This window comes from Lucilia sericata, unplaced genomic scaffold (assembly GCF_015586225.1).
Source record: "Lucilia sericata isolate MDLA Ls3-8-SP2 unplaced genomic scaffold, ASM1558622v1 Contig002932F_arrow, whole genome shotgun sequence".
In the NCBI taxonomy this organism is placed as follows: domain Eukaryota; kingdom Metazoa; phylum Arthropoda; class Insecta; order Diptera; family Calliphoridae; genus Lucilia; species Lucilia sericata.
Window position 1 is genome coordinate 1540 of NW_023996589.1, and position 20271 is coordinate 21810.

The 20271-nt window shown below is 33.9% G+C and overlaps 4 protein-coding genes across 6 annotated transcripts; 3 read left to right on the forward strand and 1 right to left on the reverse strand.

Moving 5' to 3' along the window:
• The first annotated feature begins 1802 nt into the window (after positions 1-1802).
• LOC119614466 (regulatory-associated protein of mTOR) lies at positions 1803-9114 on the forward strand. The gene is made up of 5 exons (XM_037970590.1): positions 1803-4537; positions 4600-6996; positions 7181-7542; positions 7606-7794; positions 7861-9114. The coding sequence occupies exons 1-3, from the start codon at positions 2572-2574 to the stop codon at positions 7186-7188; spliced, it is 4371 nt and encodes a 1456-aa protein (XP_037826518.1). The 5' UTR covers positions 1803-2571; the 3' UTR covers positions 7189-7542; positions 7606-7794; positions 7861-9114.
• Positions 7271-8035, forward strand: LOC119614464 (multiple inositol polyphosphate phosphatase 1). The gene is made up of 3 exons (XM_037970589.1): positions 7271-7542; positions 7606-7794; positions 7861-8035. Exons 1-3 carry the CDS (start codon positions 7271-7273, stop codon positions 8033-8035), a joined length of 636 nt encoding a protein of 211 aa, XP_037826517.1.
• A 3715-nt stretch (positions 9115-12829) lies between the features above and the next one.
• LOC119614467 (protein THEM6) lies at positions 12830-16021 on the forward strand. 2 transcript variants are annotated; one of them, XM_037970592.1, is made up of 4 exons: positions 12830-13186; positions 13285-13916; positions 15199-15413; positions 15525-16021. In XM_037970592.1, exons 2-4 carry the CDS (start codon positions 13754-13756, stop codon positions 15870-15872), a joined length of 726 nt encoding a protein of 241 aa, XP_037826520.1. In that variant the 5' UTR covers positions 12830-13186; positions 13285-13753; the 3' UTR covers positions 15873-16021. The 2 variants fall into 2 exon arrangements, with proteins under 2 accessions (XP_037826520.1, XP_037826519.1); XM_037970591.1 differs by having other exon boundaries at positions 12830-13916.
• Positions 16022-18566: 2545 nt separating this feature from the next.
• Positions 18567-19987, reverse strand: LOC119614468 (protein THEM6). Of its 2 annotated transcripts, XM_037970593.1 has the most exons (3): positions 19850-19987; positions 19392-19548; positions 18567-19181 (listed from the first exon to the last, which is right to left on the reverse strand). In XM_037970593.1, the coding sequence occupies exons 2-3, from the start codon at positions 19525-19527 to the stop codon at positions 18736-18738; spliced, it is 582 nt and encodes a 193-aa protein (XP_037826521.1). In that variant the 5' UTR covers positions 19528-19548; positions 19850-19987; the 3' UTR covers positions 18567-18735. The 2 variants fall into 2 exon arrangements, with proteins under 2 accessions (XP_037826521.1, XP_037826522.1); XM_037970594.1 differs by lacking the exon at positions 19850-19987 and having other exon boundaries at positions 19392-19567.
• Between the last annotated feature and the right edge of the window lie 284 nt (positions 19988-20271).

The window sequence follows — 20271 nt, forward strand, 5'->3', positions numbered from 1 at the left end:
TATTGTGTATTTTTTATTTATCTTCTTCTCCCTCTGGTGCTGCTACTATATAAAGTGTTTTTTACATATTAATCATTTTTTTAATTTCCAACTTTTTAATATTCTTCACACATTTATTTTTCTAAACTTGACAAGTTTTTGCATACAAATGCAAAAACACTAGACTAGAACTATAATTATTTTGTTTTTACAATGTCTTTACGTTTATTTGTTGTTCTTGTTTTACATTTCTAATCTTTAAAATCAGTGTCAATGCAGGAGATTATAATTATGATAATGGAAAGGAAACTAAATTGTGCAATGAATTACCCCGACAAGACATTGAACAGTATTTGTCTACGAAAACTCCATATCGTGTGGTGGCCAATTTGAATGATAAAACTATAAATTATAAAAGGTGGGTCAAAAATGTAAAAATAATTGTGTAATCCGTAATAAAATATCTATTTTAGGTTGCCATCCCTTACGCCTTTGGTCCGTTATACGACATGGTACACGCAATCCAGGTAAAAAGGTTATAGCTCGTATCAAAACTCAATTAAAGTCCTTGAGAGACCACATTTTGGGCAACCAAAGATGTTGAATTGTGCTCGGAAAACAATTGGAAAGATTAAGTAAATGGAATTTACCGTCAGCGCAGAGGAAAGAAAAATATTTAGTAGCCGAGGGAGAAGATGAACTCATAGAGTTGGCGGAACGTATGCAAAATAGATTTCCAATGCTAATGCCTGAAATTTACAATCCAAAGCGTTACTACTTTAAGTACACTGCTACCCAAAGGACTTTGAAGAGTGCTCAGAGTTTTGCTACCGGTTTCTTCGGTAGAAATAATATTGGCAATATAGATTATCCAGAGGCTTTACATAGAGATCCGGTTCTAAGGGTAAGTGTGTAATTAAATTCGTTTAGATTTAAATGTATTTACTTGTTTAAACCGATTTTCTTTTTGAGTATGGCAATGCCCTTATGCGTTTTTAAGAGTTGCCCATAGATTATCTAGGATTTATTAAGTTGCCATAAAATGGAATAAATATTTTTATGAAAACTTAAGCTACTTTTACATTTACCACAAGTAATATGATCTGTCAAAATATTGTGTAGAAGAGAACGGATAGGAAAGGTTTAGGTTTTTTCAAACGTAAAGTCTTATAGTCTAAAGGGCCCTTTAGTAGATGATTTAAAGTAATGGGTTTAATAAAGAATATTCCGATTTTTATTCAGTTAATCAAGTACTTAATTGAAAAAATAAAACTGTTTCAAATAGTTTGTATAAGTTGAAACCCAGGGAACTTGTATATATAAGTAAATATATCTCGAAGAAGGAAGAAGATACAACCGAGGTTAAACTTTACTTTAAATCAATAGATTGGACTTACGGATGGTATACGAAATTTCATAAATAAAAGTTTGTTATATGTGTTATGTATATTTTTAAAGACTAATTTTTAGCAAGCATTCAGATTTTTCCCACAACTTTTTAACGATTTATAAATTCCCTCTACACAAACCAAAAACCTCTGGCAACACAAATCATTTTGACATTTAGCTTTTTCCATAAATTGAAGAGAACGAGGGAGAGATTGAATTATTGTTAAGTAATGCCACCTTTCAAGCAAAGCACGACCGGTAAATTAATAAATAAAAACAAAACTTGTTTTATTAAATAAACAGGTCTTTGGCTTTGTTTTTAAACAAATCGATTATTTATATTTGTTTGTGTATTCCTAAACACAAATGTTTTTGTTTATTTTAAGACAAAACTTTAAAATTTATTTACTTTTTTTGGTATCATACTCTGGCATCTCCACACCTTTCATTATGCATGCGACAGTGAGAAAGAAAAAAGTCAAAAAGTTGAACTGTGAAAAAATGCTGCGTATTTTTTCATATTAACGTGGTTGCGTTTTAATTTTATTTTTATTTAATAACAATACAAATTTGAAATTATTAAATTGCCTAAAACAATAAAATATTAAGTGGATTTATCGAAACAAATGCCAGAAAGTTGAAATTTCTTAGAGAAAGCATTGAAAAACTCAAGTGAAAAGTGTTGGAAAAAATCGTTAGGGAAACTATTTTCCCTACGCAAAAAAATTGTGGTTATGTTGTTTTGATTGTACTAACGAACGAGAGAATTCCAAGAATTCAGCCGCAATTTGTGAAGCAAATAAACGAAAAGACAAAAAATAATACATAAAAAAGAACAAAATAGTGAATAATTGAAATTTATTAAGAAAAGGAACAAAAACCGCGAACAAATTTTCAATGGATTTATAATGAAAATTCAATAAAAAGGCCAATATAACGCCCTCTCACTCTCTGCATCCATAAATAAAGGCCAGACAAAAGACGCCTTGTTAATTTAAACACAATACAGACGACGAATACTTCATTCATTGTTGTTGCTGCTGCTGCTGTTTCAACTATTGTTGCTGTTACTCTAGCTGATACTGCTGCTAGTGTTATTAATTTTGCTGTTGCTGCTCGTTAATGTTTTCTACGACTTTTGATTGTTGTTGTCCGGCTAGAAGTAATTATTGTTGTGCGAAAAGTAATTTCAAACATTGATCAATGTTCGAGTCTCACTATATAAATGCAACAGCAGTAAATACAGTGTCGACGGGAGCAGGTGGTAGTGCTACAACTGGAAATTGTATCATAAAACCCGGCACCTCTTATGCCTCAAGCGCGGGTACCAGTGCCAGTGAAAGTACAAGTAAGGTAGCAACATCGCTGACTTCGGTAGGCAGTTATTCCAATATGTCGGCCAGCCGTAAAACTTCCATGTCCAGCGACAGTCAAGTAACCAAAGCGTTACAACAGCTTTCAATGGGAGAGAGTGTAGAGGTAGTGCCCGATAATTTCTGTCCGTTGTGTTTTCAAGCCAAGCGGCATCATGAGGCTATAGAGTCCATTGAATGTGATCGTCAACCATGGCGTATACGAGAACGTATGAAAACCGCTAGTGTGGCTTTAGTGTTATGCCTAAATATTGGTGTAGATCCGCCAGATGTGATTAAAATTCAACCTTGTTCACGCTTGGAATGCTGGATAGATCCCTCTTCAGTTTCGGCAGCCAAGGCCATGGATCTAATTGGTTCGAATTTACAAATGCAGTACGAGAGATGGCAGCCAAGGGCACGCTACAAAAAATGTCACGATCCTACCGTAGAGGATGTGAAAAAGTTGTGCATTTCTCTGCGACGCAACGCTAAGGGAGAACGTATTTTGTTCCACTACAATGGTCATGGTGTGCCCAAGCCTACAGCTAACGGTGAGATATGGGTATTCAATAAAACCTTTACGCAGTACATACCCTTAAGTATCTTTGAGCTGCAAAGTTGGATGGATGATCCCTCAATTTATGTATACGACTGCTCAAATGCCGGCATTATCATCCAGTCCTTTTTGCAGTTTGCCGAACAACAAGAGCGGGAAGTGCAAAAAGCTATAGCGGCTGCCCAACGTTTTCACCCGGGCGTTCAATCGTCTAATCTGCCCCCCAGTTACAAGAATTGCATCCATTTGGCCGCCTGTTCAGTGGGTGAGATTTTGCCCATGAATGCCCAGTTGCCGGCTGATTTATTTACCTCCTGCCTTACCACACCCATAAATATTGCCTTAAAATGGTATACGATGCGTGAGAAATTTGTTTTGGTGCCCCGCCTGCATACAGAATTCATTGATAAAATACCGGGAAAGGTGAATGATCGACGCACCATGTTGGGAGAACTCAATTGGGTATTTACTGCCATAACAGATACCATAGCGTGGAATACCTTGCCACGGGAGTTGTTTCAAAAACTATTCAGACAAGATCTACTAGTGGCCAGCTTGTTTCGTAATTTCCTTTTGGCGGAAAGAATTCTTCGTTCTCACGATTGTACGCCAGTATCGCATCCGGCATTACCACCCTGCTTCCGCCATCCCATGTGGACTGCCTGGGATTTGGTGGTAGATTTGGCTTTGCAGCAATTGCCGGATATTTTAGAGCATGGTGCTCCCTACAAACAGCTGCCCTTCTTTGAGGAGCAACTTACAGCATTTCAAGTTTGGCTAGATCGTGAGTCAGAGTCACGCACTCCACCCGAACAACTGCCCATCGTTTTGCAAGTTCTCCTTTCGCAAGTTCATCGCTTAAGAGCTTTGGAGCTTTTGGCTCGTTTTTTGGATCTGGGTCCCTGGGCTGTGGATTTGGCTCTGGGTGTGGGCATATTTCCTTATGTACTTAAACTTCTGCAAAGCTCTGCAAAAGAATTACGTCCTGTTTTGGTATTTATATGGGCCAAGATCTTGGCAGTAGATCCTTCTTGCCAGGTGGATTTAGTTAAGGATCACAAATACTTTTTGGCTGTTTTGCAAGACACTTCGGTGGCCAAGGAATATCGTACATTATCGGCCTTCGTGTTGGCCTGCATTGTAAATAATTTCTTGTTGGGACAAACGAGCGCTTTGCAGGGTTCTCTAGTGTCCATATGTCTGGAACAACTTAATGACGAAAGCTGGCTTTTAAGGCAATGGTTGGCCATATGTTTAGGTAATAGCTTTGCAATTATTTAAGCTTTATTCTCATTCATTATTTTCTCTTCACAATTCAAGGAATGCTTTGGCAAAACTTTGAAAAAGCCCGCTGGTCTGGTGTTCGAGATTTGGCTCATGAAAAGCTATATCCACTACTTAAAGATCCCATACCCGAAGTTAGAGCTGCCGCTGTTTTTGCTTTGGGCACATTTATCAGTTCGGTAACAGACCGTTCGGAAGAGCATGCCAATAATATTGATCGCATTATAGCCATTACTTTAATCGAAAGTGTTAGCGAAGATATGTCTCCACTGGTGCGTCTGGAATTGGCGGCTGCCCTACAATGGATGGTGCTGCTTTTTGAATCGCAATTTGTTACGGTATATCTGCAAGAACAGCCCATGTCATCGTCTTCATCTGGAGATCGCAGCGCCAGTGTTAGCCATGTTTTGACGGGAGTCTCATTATCCACTGCCGGTGGTGGTCATGGGGGTGGCATGCACCATCATTCCACACACAGTCTAGAACGTCATGCCACCATGCGACGAGGAGTTAGCTCGAGTTCTATTTCGAATATCAGTTCGGCCGCCATACCATTTCAATCGATTTTCCTTAAACTTTGGCAGGGTATCTACCTACTCGGTCAAGATCCCTTCCCCAAGGTGGCGGAGACAGCTCAAGAGATTATAAAACACATAGAGAATGCTGCACTCTGCTTGATTACAGCCAAAGAGGCAACTAATGAAAAATGTATTAGTCTAAGTGTAAGTTTGCCACCAAGTCCAAATACACGCGTGTCTTATCTCAGTGGAGGAGGTGCAGGAGAATCACCGCCTGTTGGTGGTGGTGGTGGGCAACATGTCAGCCAATCGAATCACTGGACGCCGAAACTAAGAAATCTGGTAAATGATCCACAAGCATTGCTGCATCGTAAGCTACGTACCACTTCCATGAATGATGAAACGGACAGTTGTGCTGGACCCTCTGCTACAGCAACCATTATAAATGAACCGAATGCAGCTAGTGGTAATGGCAGTGGAGGTGTTGGTGGTGTAGGTGGAGGTGATGGTTCAGCGTCCGGCCATAGCAGCACAAGTGATAACAACTTTGAATCCAAATCACATACACTGAAACCAATTGTAGCGACTGAATTCATACCCTGGGCAATTTCCTATTTCACCCGACCAGGCAAACATCGTTATGCAGCCGATAAGTCCAGTGAACGGGTACAAGTTTTCCCCATAGACAAAAATGATCCGGTGTTAAGGACCCGTGAATGTCGTTACCAACGTAACCGTCAAATAAGACGTCAAGCTAGAGATCAGCAAACAAGAGCTCTACGTATCGACACCCAAAGTTGGTCACGTAAAACCCAGTCCACACCCTCTCTGGTCAGATTGCTGCCATATGAACAACAAATTGCGGTAGCCTACCGAGAGAAGGTCTTGTTGTACGACTGGCAACGTAATACAGTTCGAACATTTACACCAACCGCTGTGCCATCGAATGCTGCCACTTCACGCCGTAGAACCTCGTCGGCCTCACCACCTCCACATACGGCCCACAGTACGGTGGCTCGTGTTAGTGCTATTGAATTTTTGAATGCTCATGATGTGCCCTTAACGTTGGCGGGACATGAGGATGGAGTTGTTCGCATATGGCAACCCAACACCAGTGCTACATCTGAAGAACAAGCACGAGATTCCCCGGGCCGCCTGGTTACCGCCTGGGTAGCATTGCCAGCTCTACAGGCTAACTATTTGGGCGCTTCACCCAGTTTGGGTTCGAGCTCGAAGTACACACGCAAAGACATTGCCGGAGATAGCTGTGGCTTGGTAACTTCCTGGCAGCAGTGTTCTCAACAACTAGTGGTAGCTGGCGGAGCAAGTCGTTTCATACGCATTTGGGATGTTGAGCGTGAACTGCGCGTCAGCGACATTCCCATCGGCAGCGAACATAGTATACGTGTTCTTTCGCCCTTTGCCAGCAATGCACGTAGTGAACTAATCGTAGGCGGCTGTGGAGATGGCAGTGTTCGTCTCTATGACAAACGTTGTTCACCACAAGAAGCTCGTATACGTGTCTATCGCGAAAATCCTGGTGCAATACTAAGCTGTTGTCTCAAGGACAATCAAACAACTCTAGTTAGTGGTTGTTCACAAGGCAAAATAAGTGTCATAGATTTGCGTTCGAAAGCACCCAATGGTGGTATACTACATCAGTGGGAGGTGGGCAATGATGTAACCGCTATAGCGGCCCATCAATCGGCCGATCTTGTAGCTTGCGGTAGCGCTAATAAAATCACTATATATAGTACACAACAAGGTGGTCGTATACACAGTACTTTGCGTAGTAATGATAGTTTTATGGGTCCAAAAATTGGACATCCCACATGTCTAGCTTTCCATTTACACAAAATGTCTTTAGCTGTAGGTTTTGTAGACAATACGGTGGCTGTATATGAACCATCACCAGGTAATTAGAGAGGATTTGTGTGTGTTTTTATTTTATTATGTATGTTAATATAAAAATTGAAAAAATATTTTTCCTCTTGTAAAATCTGCATCAACATTTAAATTTTCATTAAAAAATTGTTTAAATTTTAAAAGAAACTATTTTAATTAGAAACTTAAATATGTTCTTTCCATTTTCATTTTAGTTTTATAAATTATGTAGTCGCTGGAAAACTGATGTCGATAAAAATCCCCAAACATTTGACAATGTGCGTAAATTTTTGCAAACAGATCACATGCTCGACGTTCTCAAACAACTGCGCAAGAAAACTAAATTGTCTGACATTGATGCACCTACAGCAAGGCTCATCTATACGGTGTGTGCCTTTGAAACAGCCTGGCAACGACGCAAAGAACCATCGGTATGGTGTCAATTGCTCGATCGCAAATCTATACAAATTTTAGAATTTGCCGAAGATTTAGAATACTATTGGAATGATGGCTATGGCTATGAATTGACACATCAAATTGCCTGTCCAGCCATAGCCAATATGTTTGAGCATATTGAGTAAGTTTAAGAATGAAAGATGTTTTCGTTAAATAATGATATTAATGAGATTTATTTTCACAGCCCTTTATCTTCTTTGCCAAATGCTACATTTTATTTTACACATTCAGGCACTTTACTTAAAGTACTGGCACATTTGGGTTTATATAAGGATGAGGCGCCTTTAACCTTTCAAGATTATGGTAAACAACGTAAATGGCGTACCAGCGCCATTGATGCTTTTGCCACAAATGTGGCTTTTGTTTTATATGAGTAAGTGTATGATGAATAATAATTCTTATGCAAATTATAATTTTGTGTAATTTGTTTTTTTTTCAGTTGTGAAAATGAAGGTCCTAAGGTCTTAACCATGCACCAAGAGCAAATAGTGCACATACCAGGCTGTCCGGTTGACCATGATTTGTGCAGTTTGTCTACTTTGCGCAAACTCTTTGCCCACAGTTTAGACAATTGTAATTTCAATGAAATGTGTGTTTTAAATGAAAAAATCTGAAAAAGATGCTAACAGTTACCACCACTATAATCAACGAACTAGATTTGTTTACGCATTAAATAACAGGCGAACAAAATACTACGCCTACAATGTCAAATGTATATTTGGAGATTCTCTTAGAATTAAAAATCCCCTACTTTTTTTTATTCATATTATTATTTTGTACATAATGTATAACTGTTTAAGTGTGCGTGCTGTACTTTATATGTAGCCCACAATTTCTAGGTAACAGCGACTATCATTTAAACATTATCTACAGCAACTAAATGCAACAAAATATCAGACGCTTTAATTAATTATTTCTTTTTCTTTTCACTTAAACTTTTCACTTCTTTTTTCTTGTCGATTTTTTTTAGTAATAATGTGTAAATATATTGTTTCAACTTCTCCTAAAACTTAAACTAAAACTAATACTTTTTTTCTCTGTTATGTTGTTAACTTTTTCTTACAAACACTTATTCCAATTCATTTCCTTTCTTTCTAACTTTTTAAACTAATTCTTGCTGTAAATTGTAAATGAAAAAAAAATGTTTATAATTTGAACAATTTACTTTCTTAAGAATGGGTTTATTATTACTGTAGTTGTTGTGTTGTTTTTATAACCAAAATATTATACGTAAATTTAAATGTATAATTTGATTTCTTTATTATTTCTCTTAACAAACTACAAACAACAAACAATAACTTAACTTTATTTAGTGACTGAAATAATTAAAACAAGAAAAACAAAACAATTATACCACAATTTACACACACACACACATCTATATCTACTCATTAAACTTTAAAACAACAAGTAGTTAGGATTAACTAAAAATATTACAAATATTTTTAATTGCATTATATTGTGTTCCAGTAATTAAAACAAAAACAAAAAAACTCTTAAACTACAATTTAACAATCTACTAAAACTATAGTTACAATCACTCACCCCTTACAACAACACCCCAAAACTTCTAATTTAATTTTTGCCCCCTTTTTAAAACAATCTAAATCTTATATATTTTTTCTTATTATTAACTTAATATTAAAGAAATAACCTTTAATAACAAGAATTATGATGTTGTGTTTAAAAACAATTTATTTCTATTTATAAAAAAAATCTTACTTTCTTGCTAAAACAAATTGTTTTCTTTTTCCTTAATAAGTTAAATTTAATATACAATTACAAATAATAATTATAAACAATTTATGTATTCTATTTTATTATAATGCAATAATATTACAAAACGAAAAAAAACAGAAAAAGGAGAAAATTAATAATAATAAAAACAACAACAAAAATATTATTTAAAAACAGAAACTATTAAGATTTGAAAGTAAAAGAGTGAGTGATCCTGCAGTTTTGTAAAAATTTATAAGCAAGTGTTAAAAGCAAGATTCCAAGATAAAAAGGACGGTTATGGCGAACTCAATTTTATTTCTACAACTTTTCTGTATTCAATTACTCAACGATGGAAAAGTTATTATTTAAATGCCGGAACATCGAATCGAAATTTGGAATATCAAAATTGCCAAATGAAGAAAATTTCGCTTAGAATTGAAATGCAGAAGATTGGTGAATAATTAGCTATTTGGGGTGAGTATTATCAAGGATTCCAATTCAATATTTTATCAAATATTTATTATTTCGTGGAATTCAGATTCGATCTTCTACAACTTTTTTTACATTTTGAGAAAATCAGAGTTATATATAGTTAGAATTATATACAATTAGCAAGAAAAAAAGTCTATTAAGGTGAACCGTGGTGTATGCCAAGGATATATATTGCCATGACTCTTGTTCCTAGTTATAAGCTCAATAGAGAACAAAAACTAGGGAAAGCATAAGCTGATGATATTTGTTAGCTTTCTTGTAGACTTTGTGACCTTAAAAGTACACCATTGGACATTGAGGAGACAATGAAACAGCCAGGGCTCAAGATAAACAAAAATCCTGGATATAGCTACTTGTCAATGTAGGATATTACCAATTTCTGAAGCAAACGTTAAATCGATACTTCGCTAGGATTGTAGAATATGGAAAGACTGTCGTAGCATTACACACCGGCTCAAAACTTTCGTGAAACGCTGCCTTAGAAGAATACTTCAAGTTTTCAGAAATACGAGTTTTCCCAAATACAAATATGCTATTGCAAGCGGGCCAAATACCTATAGTTACTATATACAATCGTAAGTAGCAGTGGATTCGACTTACTAAGTGCTGTTGCTGCAGCAACAACATACTAAGTGCAGGGATGATAATAATGTGATGAGGTAAGCATTGATATCGAATCTATTTCATCAGTCATGTTGACATTCCATGGAAACCGAAATAATCTTCCTAGCCCTGTGATATAAATCAACTAAGATATATTGAACACCATAGGGTCCGTCACTGAAAATCTTATATCGAATAAGTTACATATCGAATACACGGTTCGATATCGAAATTAAGTTAAAATGGCCCCCGACATTTTATAGGCGACTTTTTCGTTAAAATCCTAATCTAGAAAATTGTCCTCGAAATTATCTCAAAAGTCAGAAGTTCATGAGATACCTTTAAAATTTAAACAAATTCAATTTGTAAAATAAATGAATTAAATATGTATTTATTTCTAAACTCTATCAATTCTAAAACTATTATTTCCCCTTGTTTTTTTTTGCACTTTTTTATAGCAAATTTAATTCAATAATATACCCGCCCTCCCCTTAATTATTTCTTATACTTTAAAGGTCTACAGTTGCATATAAGCGTTTGTCAATTATAATATTACGTAAAATTCCTTTTAAACCTTGCACAACATTGCAAACTAAAATAGATAGTGATAGTGATGATGGTTAAGGTTATGGGTAAACATGTTTTTTTTTCTATTTTAAATGATCTAAAAAGAAAAATTAAAAACAAACAATTTTAAGGGTTGTTAAATAAACATTAGAAAAAAATAATACAACCAACACCTCCTCCTACAAGGAGAGAAATACCTCTAGTTACTACACACTACACGTGTGTATATAAATAACGGGCAGAGCCCTAGACCACAACAATGCAAATATTTTTTACAACTTTTATAGTTTGGTATGTACGTATAAAGCGTAAAACGAGACATTAAGAGGCACGGACATAACATTGTGATGCATGGATTAAAATAGTTTAATAACAAGAAAATAAGCAAGAAAACTAATAGGTAAATATAGTTCAGAACATTGAAATGATTAATACATTGGGACTTGAAGTAATGGAGGTAAATTTGAATTAAAAATTCTGCCATTTTAGCAAATATTTGAAATTTTTTTCTGCAGTTTCAACGAAAATTTATTATTTTATTAAAAATCCTGTATTTCTTAAAAATTTTGATATTTCACCAAAGTCTAGTCTATAGTTTAGTCTAGTCTATAGTTTAGTCTTTAGTCTAGTTTATAGTTTAGTCTATAGTCTAGTTTAAAGTCTAGTCTAACGTCTAGTACACAGTCTAGTCTAAAGTCTAGTCTGAAGTCTAGTCTAAAGTCTAGTCTATAATCAAGTCTATAGTCTAGTCTATAGTTTAGTCTATAGTCTAGTCTATAGTTTAGTCTAGACTATAGACTAAAGTCTAGTCTAGTCTATAGTCTAATCTATAGTATAGTGTTGTATATAGTCTAGTCTATAGTTTAGTCTGTAGACTAATTTAAAGTCTAGTCTAAAATCTAGTCTAAAGACTAGTCTAAAGTTTAGTGTACAGTCTAGTCTATAGTCTAAACTATAGTCTAGTTTAAAGTTTAGTCTATAGTGTAGTTTATAGTGTAGTCAATAGTCTAGTCTAAAGTTCAGTCTATAGTCTAGTCTATAATATAGTCTATAGATTAGTCTAGTCTATAGTCTAATTTGTAGTCTGAAGTATAGTGTTGTATATAGTATAGTCTATAGTCTAGTTTAATGTTTAGTTTCTAATAATCTAGTCTAAAGTCCAGTCTAAAGACTAGTCTAAAGTTTAGTGTACAGTCTATAGTCTAGTTTAAAGTTTAGTCTATAGCCTATAGTATAGTCTATAGTCTAGTTTAATGATTAGTTTAAAGTCTAGTCTAAAATCTAGTCTATAATCTAGTCTACAGTCTAGTCTATAGTCAAAACTATAGTCTAGTTTAAAGTTTAGTCTACAGTTTACTCTGTAGTCTAGTCTATAGTCTAGTCTATAGTCTAGTTTATAGTCTATAGTCTAGTCTATAGTCTAGTCTATAGTCTAGTCTATAGTCTAGTCTATAGTCTAGTCTATAGTCTAGTCTATAGTCTAGTCTATAGTCTAGTCTATAGTCTAGTCTATAGTCTAGTCTATAGTCTAGTCTATAGTCTAGTCTATAGTCTAGTCTATAGTCTAGTCTATAGTCTAGTCTATAGTCTAGTCTATAGTCTAGTCTATAGTCTAGTCTATAGTCTAGTCTATAGTCTAGTCTATAGTCTAGTCTATAGTCTAGTCTATAGTCTAGTCTATAGTCCAGTCTATAGTCTAGTCTATAGTCTAGTCTATAGTCTAGTCTATAGTCTAGTCTAGTCTATAGTCTAATATTAATGTTTATCCACAAAATCGCAATAAATGAATTCATTCCTTTCCAAATTTCCCCCACAATAGTTGTTAAAATACCGGAGCATATTTCGAAAAGGCGCAAGCGTCAATATTTATTTTGAAATAACTGATTCATAATCTCTTATTCCCTCTCAATTACTGTAAAATTTGTGTAACTATAGTCCGCATTAGCTAAAAAGAAAAAAACCCACAAAGTGGAAATAAAAGAGAAAGGACAACAAGAATATAAAGAAAGAAATCAAGAAATTACCATCAGACAGTTAGTCAGTTGTAGTATTTAGTTCTTTAAGAATCGTTGTTTATTTCTAAAATAATTTCTTGTTTTTGCCTATAATTAAATAAACGTTTTTTGTATTGCCTCAAAGAAAAGAAAAAAGGAAAAATTAAATATATTTTTAATAAACTATTTAAATATTAGTTAAATTTAAATAAATCTTTTAGTAACTTTAAAAATTCTCTAGAGCTTTAAAAAAGAAGAGACAAGACAGAAAAAGTTTCCGCCTTACTACAATATTTTTTGCATTGTCCTTTAACAAATAAAAAACCACACACACACTCATATACACAATATCTACAAGTTTGAAAGAAGTATCTTTGTAATATTATATATGTAAATATACATAAAAAATGATGAAATACTATTACTTATCATCAAAATAAGAACAGTTTTATATAAATTTCTTTGCTATTGATCCAAATTTTTAAAAGAAAACTCTAAACATAGTCATCATCAGCAGCCATATAAAAGGATATTTAATTGTTTTTCTTGCAACAACAACATGTATTATACAACTACAACGGCAACAACAAAATCATTAACAGCAGCAGCAATTAAAAAGCCAGCAACAGTGTAAATTTTAATTAAACAACCCTAATTGGGAAATACAACAGAAAGACAGACAGAGAGACCGACAGACATACTGTCAAATCAAATAGTACAAAAGAAGAAGAAGAAATCACAACAAATTAAAAACCACAAATGCAAGGATAAATAGAACAACAACAACAACAAATTACAACTAAGCCCACCACCACCAGAGCTACTTAAAGGCAACAACAAACATTCAAATATTTAAAATTTATATTAGAATTACTTACTATTTAAATAAGTACCAGTACTAATCACTAACTATATCTATATATAATATCAAGGCTTTATTAGCCCCGATAAAAAAAAATGGCCTCTGAAATTGGCTTTTGGTTATTTTGCTGTTTGGCTACAATTTTATTATTATATTGTTTATTTGAATTACATTACTTCCTACGTATGTGCCTGTGTGTCCTGCTGGCCCGTTTTATCAAAAGGAAATGTCATATTTTAGAAACAACAACTGTTTCCGGTATGTACAATATTATTTTGTTTACTAATTGCTGAACTTGATTTTTGCAGTTATAAGTCTATTTTTATAAGTAATCAACATTTGAAACTCATAACTGGTTTTTAAACAATTGCTACAGAAGCAATTTAGATATGTACGTGGATAGCAACCTTGGAACTATTGATGACGTCTTAATTTCTAAGACCAGTTCCCTGCAAGGTTCTTTACTAGTTCTTTATAAAATTTTTAATCTGAAATACACCAGTTCTAAAACAAGTAAAAACTTAACCACTTGGAACTAGCGATGTCGCCGATAGTTCTAAGGCCCGTTCTAGGAAACACTGCGGTGTTTCTCAAGTACTTCTTAATATTAGTTCCATTTAGGAAATACTGTCTTGATTCTTTACTAGTTTATATTTAACTTCTTAATAATCGGAAATTATCCGAGCGACTGTAAAAACAGATTATAAGCAAATGGCCCAAGTTAAACACAGACAGTTTTTCACCACTCCTGTTTAACTGCGAAACTCCCACTAGTATCACAAGTTTAATTCCTATCGCCCGAAAACTTTGAATAAGAAAACTTCAACTATATCACAGTTTGGTCCCTAGATAAAGAAACCTTTCTCTGAAGTTCTTTTGATCAATTTGAAGAACTTTCTGGCAAATCTTCAGAATAACTTCTAATAATTGCCTGGAAAGTTCTTAAAACGCAAGATACATTTGATAAATTTAATAATCACACAATAGGCCAATATGGATAGCACAATTTCTGGACCTTAATCTCATAGTAATAGATTAGATAGACTAAGGTTGATCCTATTTTTAGTTTGATATTCAGTATTAGACCTTCTATCTCACACATATAAAGAAATCTCGTGTGTATTGATACCATTGCTGTTTTGTGAGATTACTCCATTCCGTATTTCGATTCTTCTTCGAAACGAAATACGGTATAACTACCTACTTATACTACCTACCGTTTTATTGTTTCAACATCTGTTAGAAACAGTTTTGGAAGCTTTCAAAGGTTATCCTATAATAATGACAATACAAAGGTTTTATTTCCTCTTGACTTCTAGTCCGAAGTTCCGAAAACTTTCTACCTAGTTCCTCTACGAGGTGTTGTAAAACAGCCATTCTATTTGTAAACAATAGCTAGAAATCTTTTGTTTGGTTCGATGCCAATTATTCCTTTCCACCGAAGACCGAAATTATTTCTACAAAAATTCACAGCATTATTAATTTTAATTCTTTAACTGAACTTTATTATTTTGGTGTTGTAAATTTATTTCTCTTTTAGGTATTTGTTTAACCAATGACATCGATACGCTGCTATATCACATGAACAACGCTCGTTATTTTCGAGAATTGGATTTTGCAAGAGTAGATTTTTATGAACGCACTAATTTATATCGTACAATTCTCGCTAAAGGAGGTTCAGTATTTCAAGGGGCTGCCACAATACGTTACAGACGTTTTATACGACCATTTCATAGATTTAATATTGTATCAAGGGTAAGTTTGCCAAAATTAGGCCAATTGCCAGATTCCTCAACGATTCCTTAACGATATCGTAGATCCATGTCAATTTTTAGTATTAACTTTAATCAAATTTCCTTTTTTAAGATAATTTACTGGGACGACCAATCCGTCTATATGGAACATCGTTTTATCCGGCCATCTGATCAATTCATCCACTGCATAGCCATTTGCCGTCAACGCATTATAGACTGTTCGGCCGATGATGTTATGGCCGAATTACTCTCACCCAAAACGGCTCAATTGCAGGCCTCACGTAACACACTCAGTTCTACCGTAACATTAGATCATGCCATTAGCAGTACAAATGTCGATCAAAATATGGCTGAGAATGGACAAGTGCGTACGAAGTTGAAACCCGACTTACCAGTGGAAATACAAAAATGGATAGAATATAATGATTTATCTAGTAAAAATTTAAGACAACACTGCTGATAGAAAGAATTTTAGTTTAAATTGTGATTATGTTTTTAATTTTAGTTTAAATTTAGTTTAGATTGATCTTTTTTTTTTTAAAATTGAAAAACAATTTTTGTTATTAGTGTATGGAAAATATATTGTAATGATAATGTATGTAATATATAGATGAAGTTGTTGTATTTATGTGGGTGAATAATTTTTAGTATTTTTTGAAATATCATCTTTAAACTGGAAAACTGTATGATGTCTTAAGAAAACCTTTTTAATAACATGTACAACATTTAGAAAGAAGGAGGCGTTAATAATCCTCAATAATAGTAAACATGCTTCATCAATATTTAAAGTGCCTCGAAAGAATGTTAATTTTCCGTCTTTGTTACCCCCGAGGGGCATGTTACCTTGATGAAAAACCCCATCTTGGTGTTATTGCAATCCCGGGGAAATGAGGTGCTATCAGTACCTCTAGTCTGCTGGGACTATAAACTGGTGTTGATCAATTGTATGCAGAGTTTAGGACTTTGTCTTGTCTCGGTTATTGGGGTGGTCCCCTCGGGGTGCATGTGGTAGCTTTGATTTAAACCCAAATTCGCGGGAAAAGAATGTGGGTTAAAAGACTGATGCACGATAAAGCCTATGTTTCTGGATAAGTTCGTTGCTATTGCCGAACTCTACAGATACCCCACAGAGGAGTGATGGTGGAACTAAGCGTTGAAAATGTGTATATGATACAGGATGGATTTGGATTTTTTTTTTAGAAAAGTTTGATTATTTTTAGAAAAATTTGATTTTTTTTAGAAAAATTTGATTTTTTTTATAACAAATTAATAAAGTTTGTAAATTTTCTTTATTATCAAATTATATTCAAAAATTTTTCATAATTTTTAGAAGCGTTCGAGAGTTTGTAAAAATTTTCGAAAAAGCGTTCGAAAATTTAAGAATGCCATTAACCCACTCTAAACTATATAGTGAACGGACATTGACTGATCTTAGAATATACAGCGAGAATTTGGCAAAGAGAAAGACCCATTTTTGATATCGAATCGAGTATATCACATTTAATTCCATTCATTGAACAGTTTATACTAATTAATCTTTCCAGGTATCTACCATAAAATTGCATATGAAATAAGTATACATTCTTGAATATAAAGAAAGTCTGCTTTCTACTTAAGATTTCATATACTGTATAGAACTCTGAACTATAATTAACCCTAGAGGGAGTGTTCAACCATGTCAAAACAATATCCTGCTACTAAATGTTAAAAACGACTTTGCTGTTGATTCTGTTGTTTCAAGAACAAGTTATTGCAGTTTTAAAATCGCAGTAGATAATTGAATAACCATTCACACTAGGGCACGGCCCAAACATGCTGCTAAAAGTGAGTATTACTGAATTTTTTTTTTACTTTTAAAAACTATTTCCATCGAAATTTGAATTGCACTATGCCACAAACATAAATATCTGGGAAGGGATACTGTTTTTCTTACAGGAGCTTCAAAGTATATAATTAATCGGTTTTGAAAATTGTCAAACACCTTGAGTTACAAATAAATTTTTGATGTCACGGAAGGCTAGTTATTTAGTGACTTAAATAAAACAGACTAGTCGAGCCCGGTCCGCCTTGAATCCCCTTTATCGGTCATGTTGATTCTCTACGTTAAGATCTAAACATTCCTCGAATTTTTAAAAATTTCGTCTCATTAGTCGCAGTAGTTCCTAAGTTTATCGATTTCGAACAAACATTACTCTTTTATTTACTAATATAGGTATCGTTTTAAATCCGTTGAGAAACTTCAAATCAGTTACGACAGATTCTTGTTGTACTCTATAATGTCTATCAGAAAAATAGTATCATTTATCAGGTATCTTCATTGGAGAATTTGGAACTTAAATTTACTTTAGACTTAATGATGATTGTACTATTCTACAAACTGAAATGTCAACAATAAAAAGGGAAATATATTGGCTTATCGGATATCTAACAATGTTATCAGAATATACATATATTGACACCAGATCGGTGTGTATTCTATATCTAGATTAGTCCAGGAATGTTGTCCGTCTCTAAACGAGATGGCGACACATTCGATAATCATCGTAATATGGGTAACAGGACACAGGAATATTACTGGCAATAATATTACTGATACCTTGGCGAAAGCTGGAACCTCAATAGCTTTATTAGATATTGATTTATTTTGTTGTGTTCCCCTATAGGCCATTAAAAAGTTTATACTCGAAATAAGTTACAGTTTAACTCAGGCCCAGATGGTCTCCAGAGTACACTTACTCGATCGATGGGGCCTTGTACAGATCCTCATAGAACATCCCATCTAGTAAGTCTAAGCAGACTGTGAGTACTATTTTATCAGTTAATTGGTAACCATGCAAGGCGAGTGGGTCTTCCCAATTACGACTTTTGTAGAAGTTATCAAAATGAGGACAAGAAAGAAAAAATCACTCATTTTCTTTGTAATTGTACGGCCTTTGAAATAACGCGTTATCAAACTCTAAGGTCGACTTTTTTTTCTGATCCTTCTGATCTGTCAAGGGTTTAACTAGAACGATTAACAGCATTTTTAAATTTTTCGAAATGAATATGAACTTAGTTGTGTAATTTAAAAGCAAAATAAAATTGTCTTCATTTCATTATTTGCGAATTAATTTCAACTGAAATAAGCAAAATCAAAGGCTTTACTCATTAATTATACGTTTTATATAAAAAAAATTCTTTATTTAAAAAACATTGCAAGCTTAAGTACTATTTACTTTAGACTTCATAAAAATTTATACAAATACAATAAAAAATCAATTTTATTTTAATTAAAACTTAACACCTTACTAGCTTACAACTAAAACACACGGCAATACAACTATCTATTTATCTTTACGCAATTTCTGACTAGACACCTCAATAGCCTCCAACCACAATTTCAAATCTTCAGGCATTTCAGGGCGTTTTGAAGCCTCTTGATAGGTCTTCATAATATCCATGACATTACAGTTGGTAATGCATTGTTTGGACAAGGCAACGGCACGTACGAAACCATCGGCTAAAGTAATGAATTGTTGTTCCAAATAGATGGCTTTATCGTCCCACCAAATCAATTTGGTTTGTATCTTATAGGGATGGAAAATGGGTATGGTGCGGCGGTAGCGAACACTAGAAGCACCTTGTACAGCGCCACCATGACGTTCTTTGACCTTCTCATACAAGCCGGTAAGGGCATAGAAATGGAAACGGGCAAAATCTAATTCACGCAAATAGCGAGCATTGTTCATGTGTCTGATGAAAATATCGACATCTTGGGAAGTGCAGAGACCTTAAAGGAGTTAAGAGATAAATGTTAGTTAATACAAAAGTTACAATTACATTTACAGAGTTTAAAAGGAATTTAGACTTTCAAATTAAAATTTCATAAAACAATTCATTCCTTTAAAACTCTAGCTACAACCTGTAAATAATTAAATAACTAAACAAAAACAAAAAAAAATTAAACTCACTGCATTTACTACAGCGATTAAGCTCTTACCATAAATTGTTGTTGTATCAGTAACTTTCCGTTTACTTTGGAACAGACGACCGGCTAATACTGTAAAGACGCAACGTATAAAATAGTTGACATCCCAAATGATGTACAAGATCAAAGCAAAAATTAAAAAACCCATTACGTTGCGTTGGCTGCTTGACTGCAATCGATATTTTCCAAATTAAATTAATTATGAAATAAACAAATTTACATAAGTTTTTTTTCGTTAAAATATGCATGCAGGTTAAAGTTTAATAAACAAAGCAAAAAAAAAAAAAATTAAAGCGAAAGTTGTTCATTTCTTTCAATATTTTTTAAATTTTGTAACATTTTTTTTTTATAAATTAAACAACACCATCATCAACTTGTGCTATTTTTTGTATAAATATTTATGGTTTTGATTACGAAAAAGTTTGTTAACACCGCATTCAAAATTTCAAGTTCAATCTTTAGTTTATTACCTTTTTTTATATTTTCCGCTTGTCCCAAGTGCCTAAACCACCTCTGAAGAGTTGTATAAACAAACTGATATCTTTTTGTGTTTATTTTCTTGCTCCACAGGTCGAAAAGAAATGATCGCTGTGATCGTTAAAGTTTTGGGACAAACAAATTGAAAGCTTTATTATTAAGCTTTTATGTTTATAAGTTATTTGTATTGAAAAAGCTTTAGTAGTTTGGCAATGAAAAAAAAAAATATTTCTATAGGTGGGTTGCCATTGGTAATATAATACATACCTTAATAAATTCTGAGGTTTTGGGATTTATAAAATTGTCTAAAATACATGGATTTAAAGTTAGTTTGTACTTGCTCGTAGTTTTCTCAAAAATCCATATATTGGTATTTTTTCTAAAACTAGGTTGGGTTCGCTTAAAAGGAGGGCCT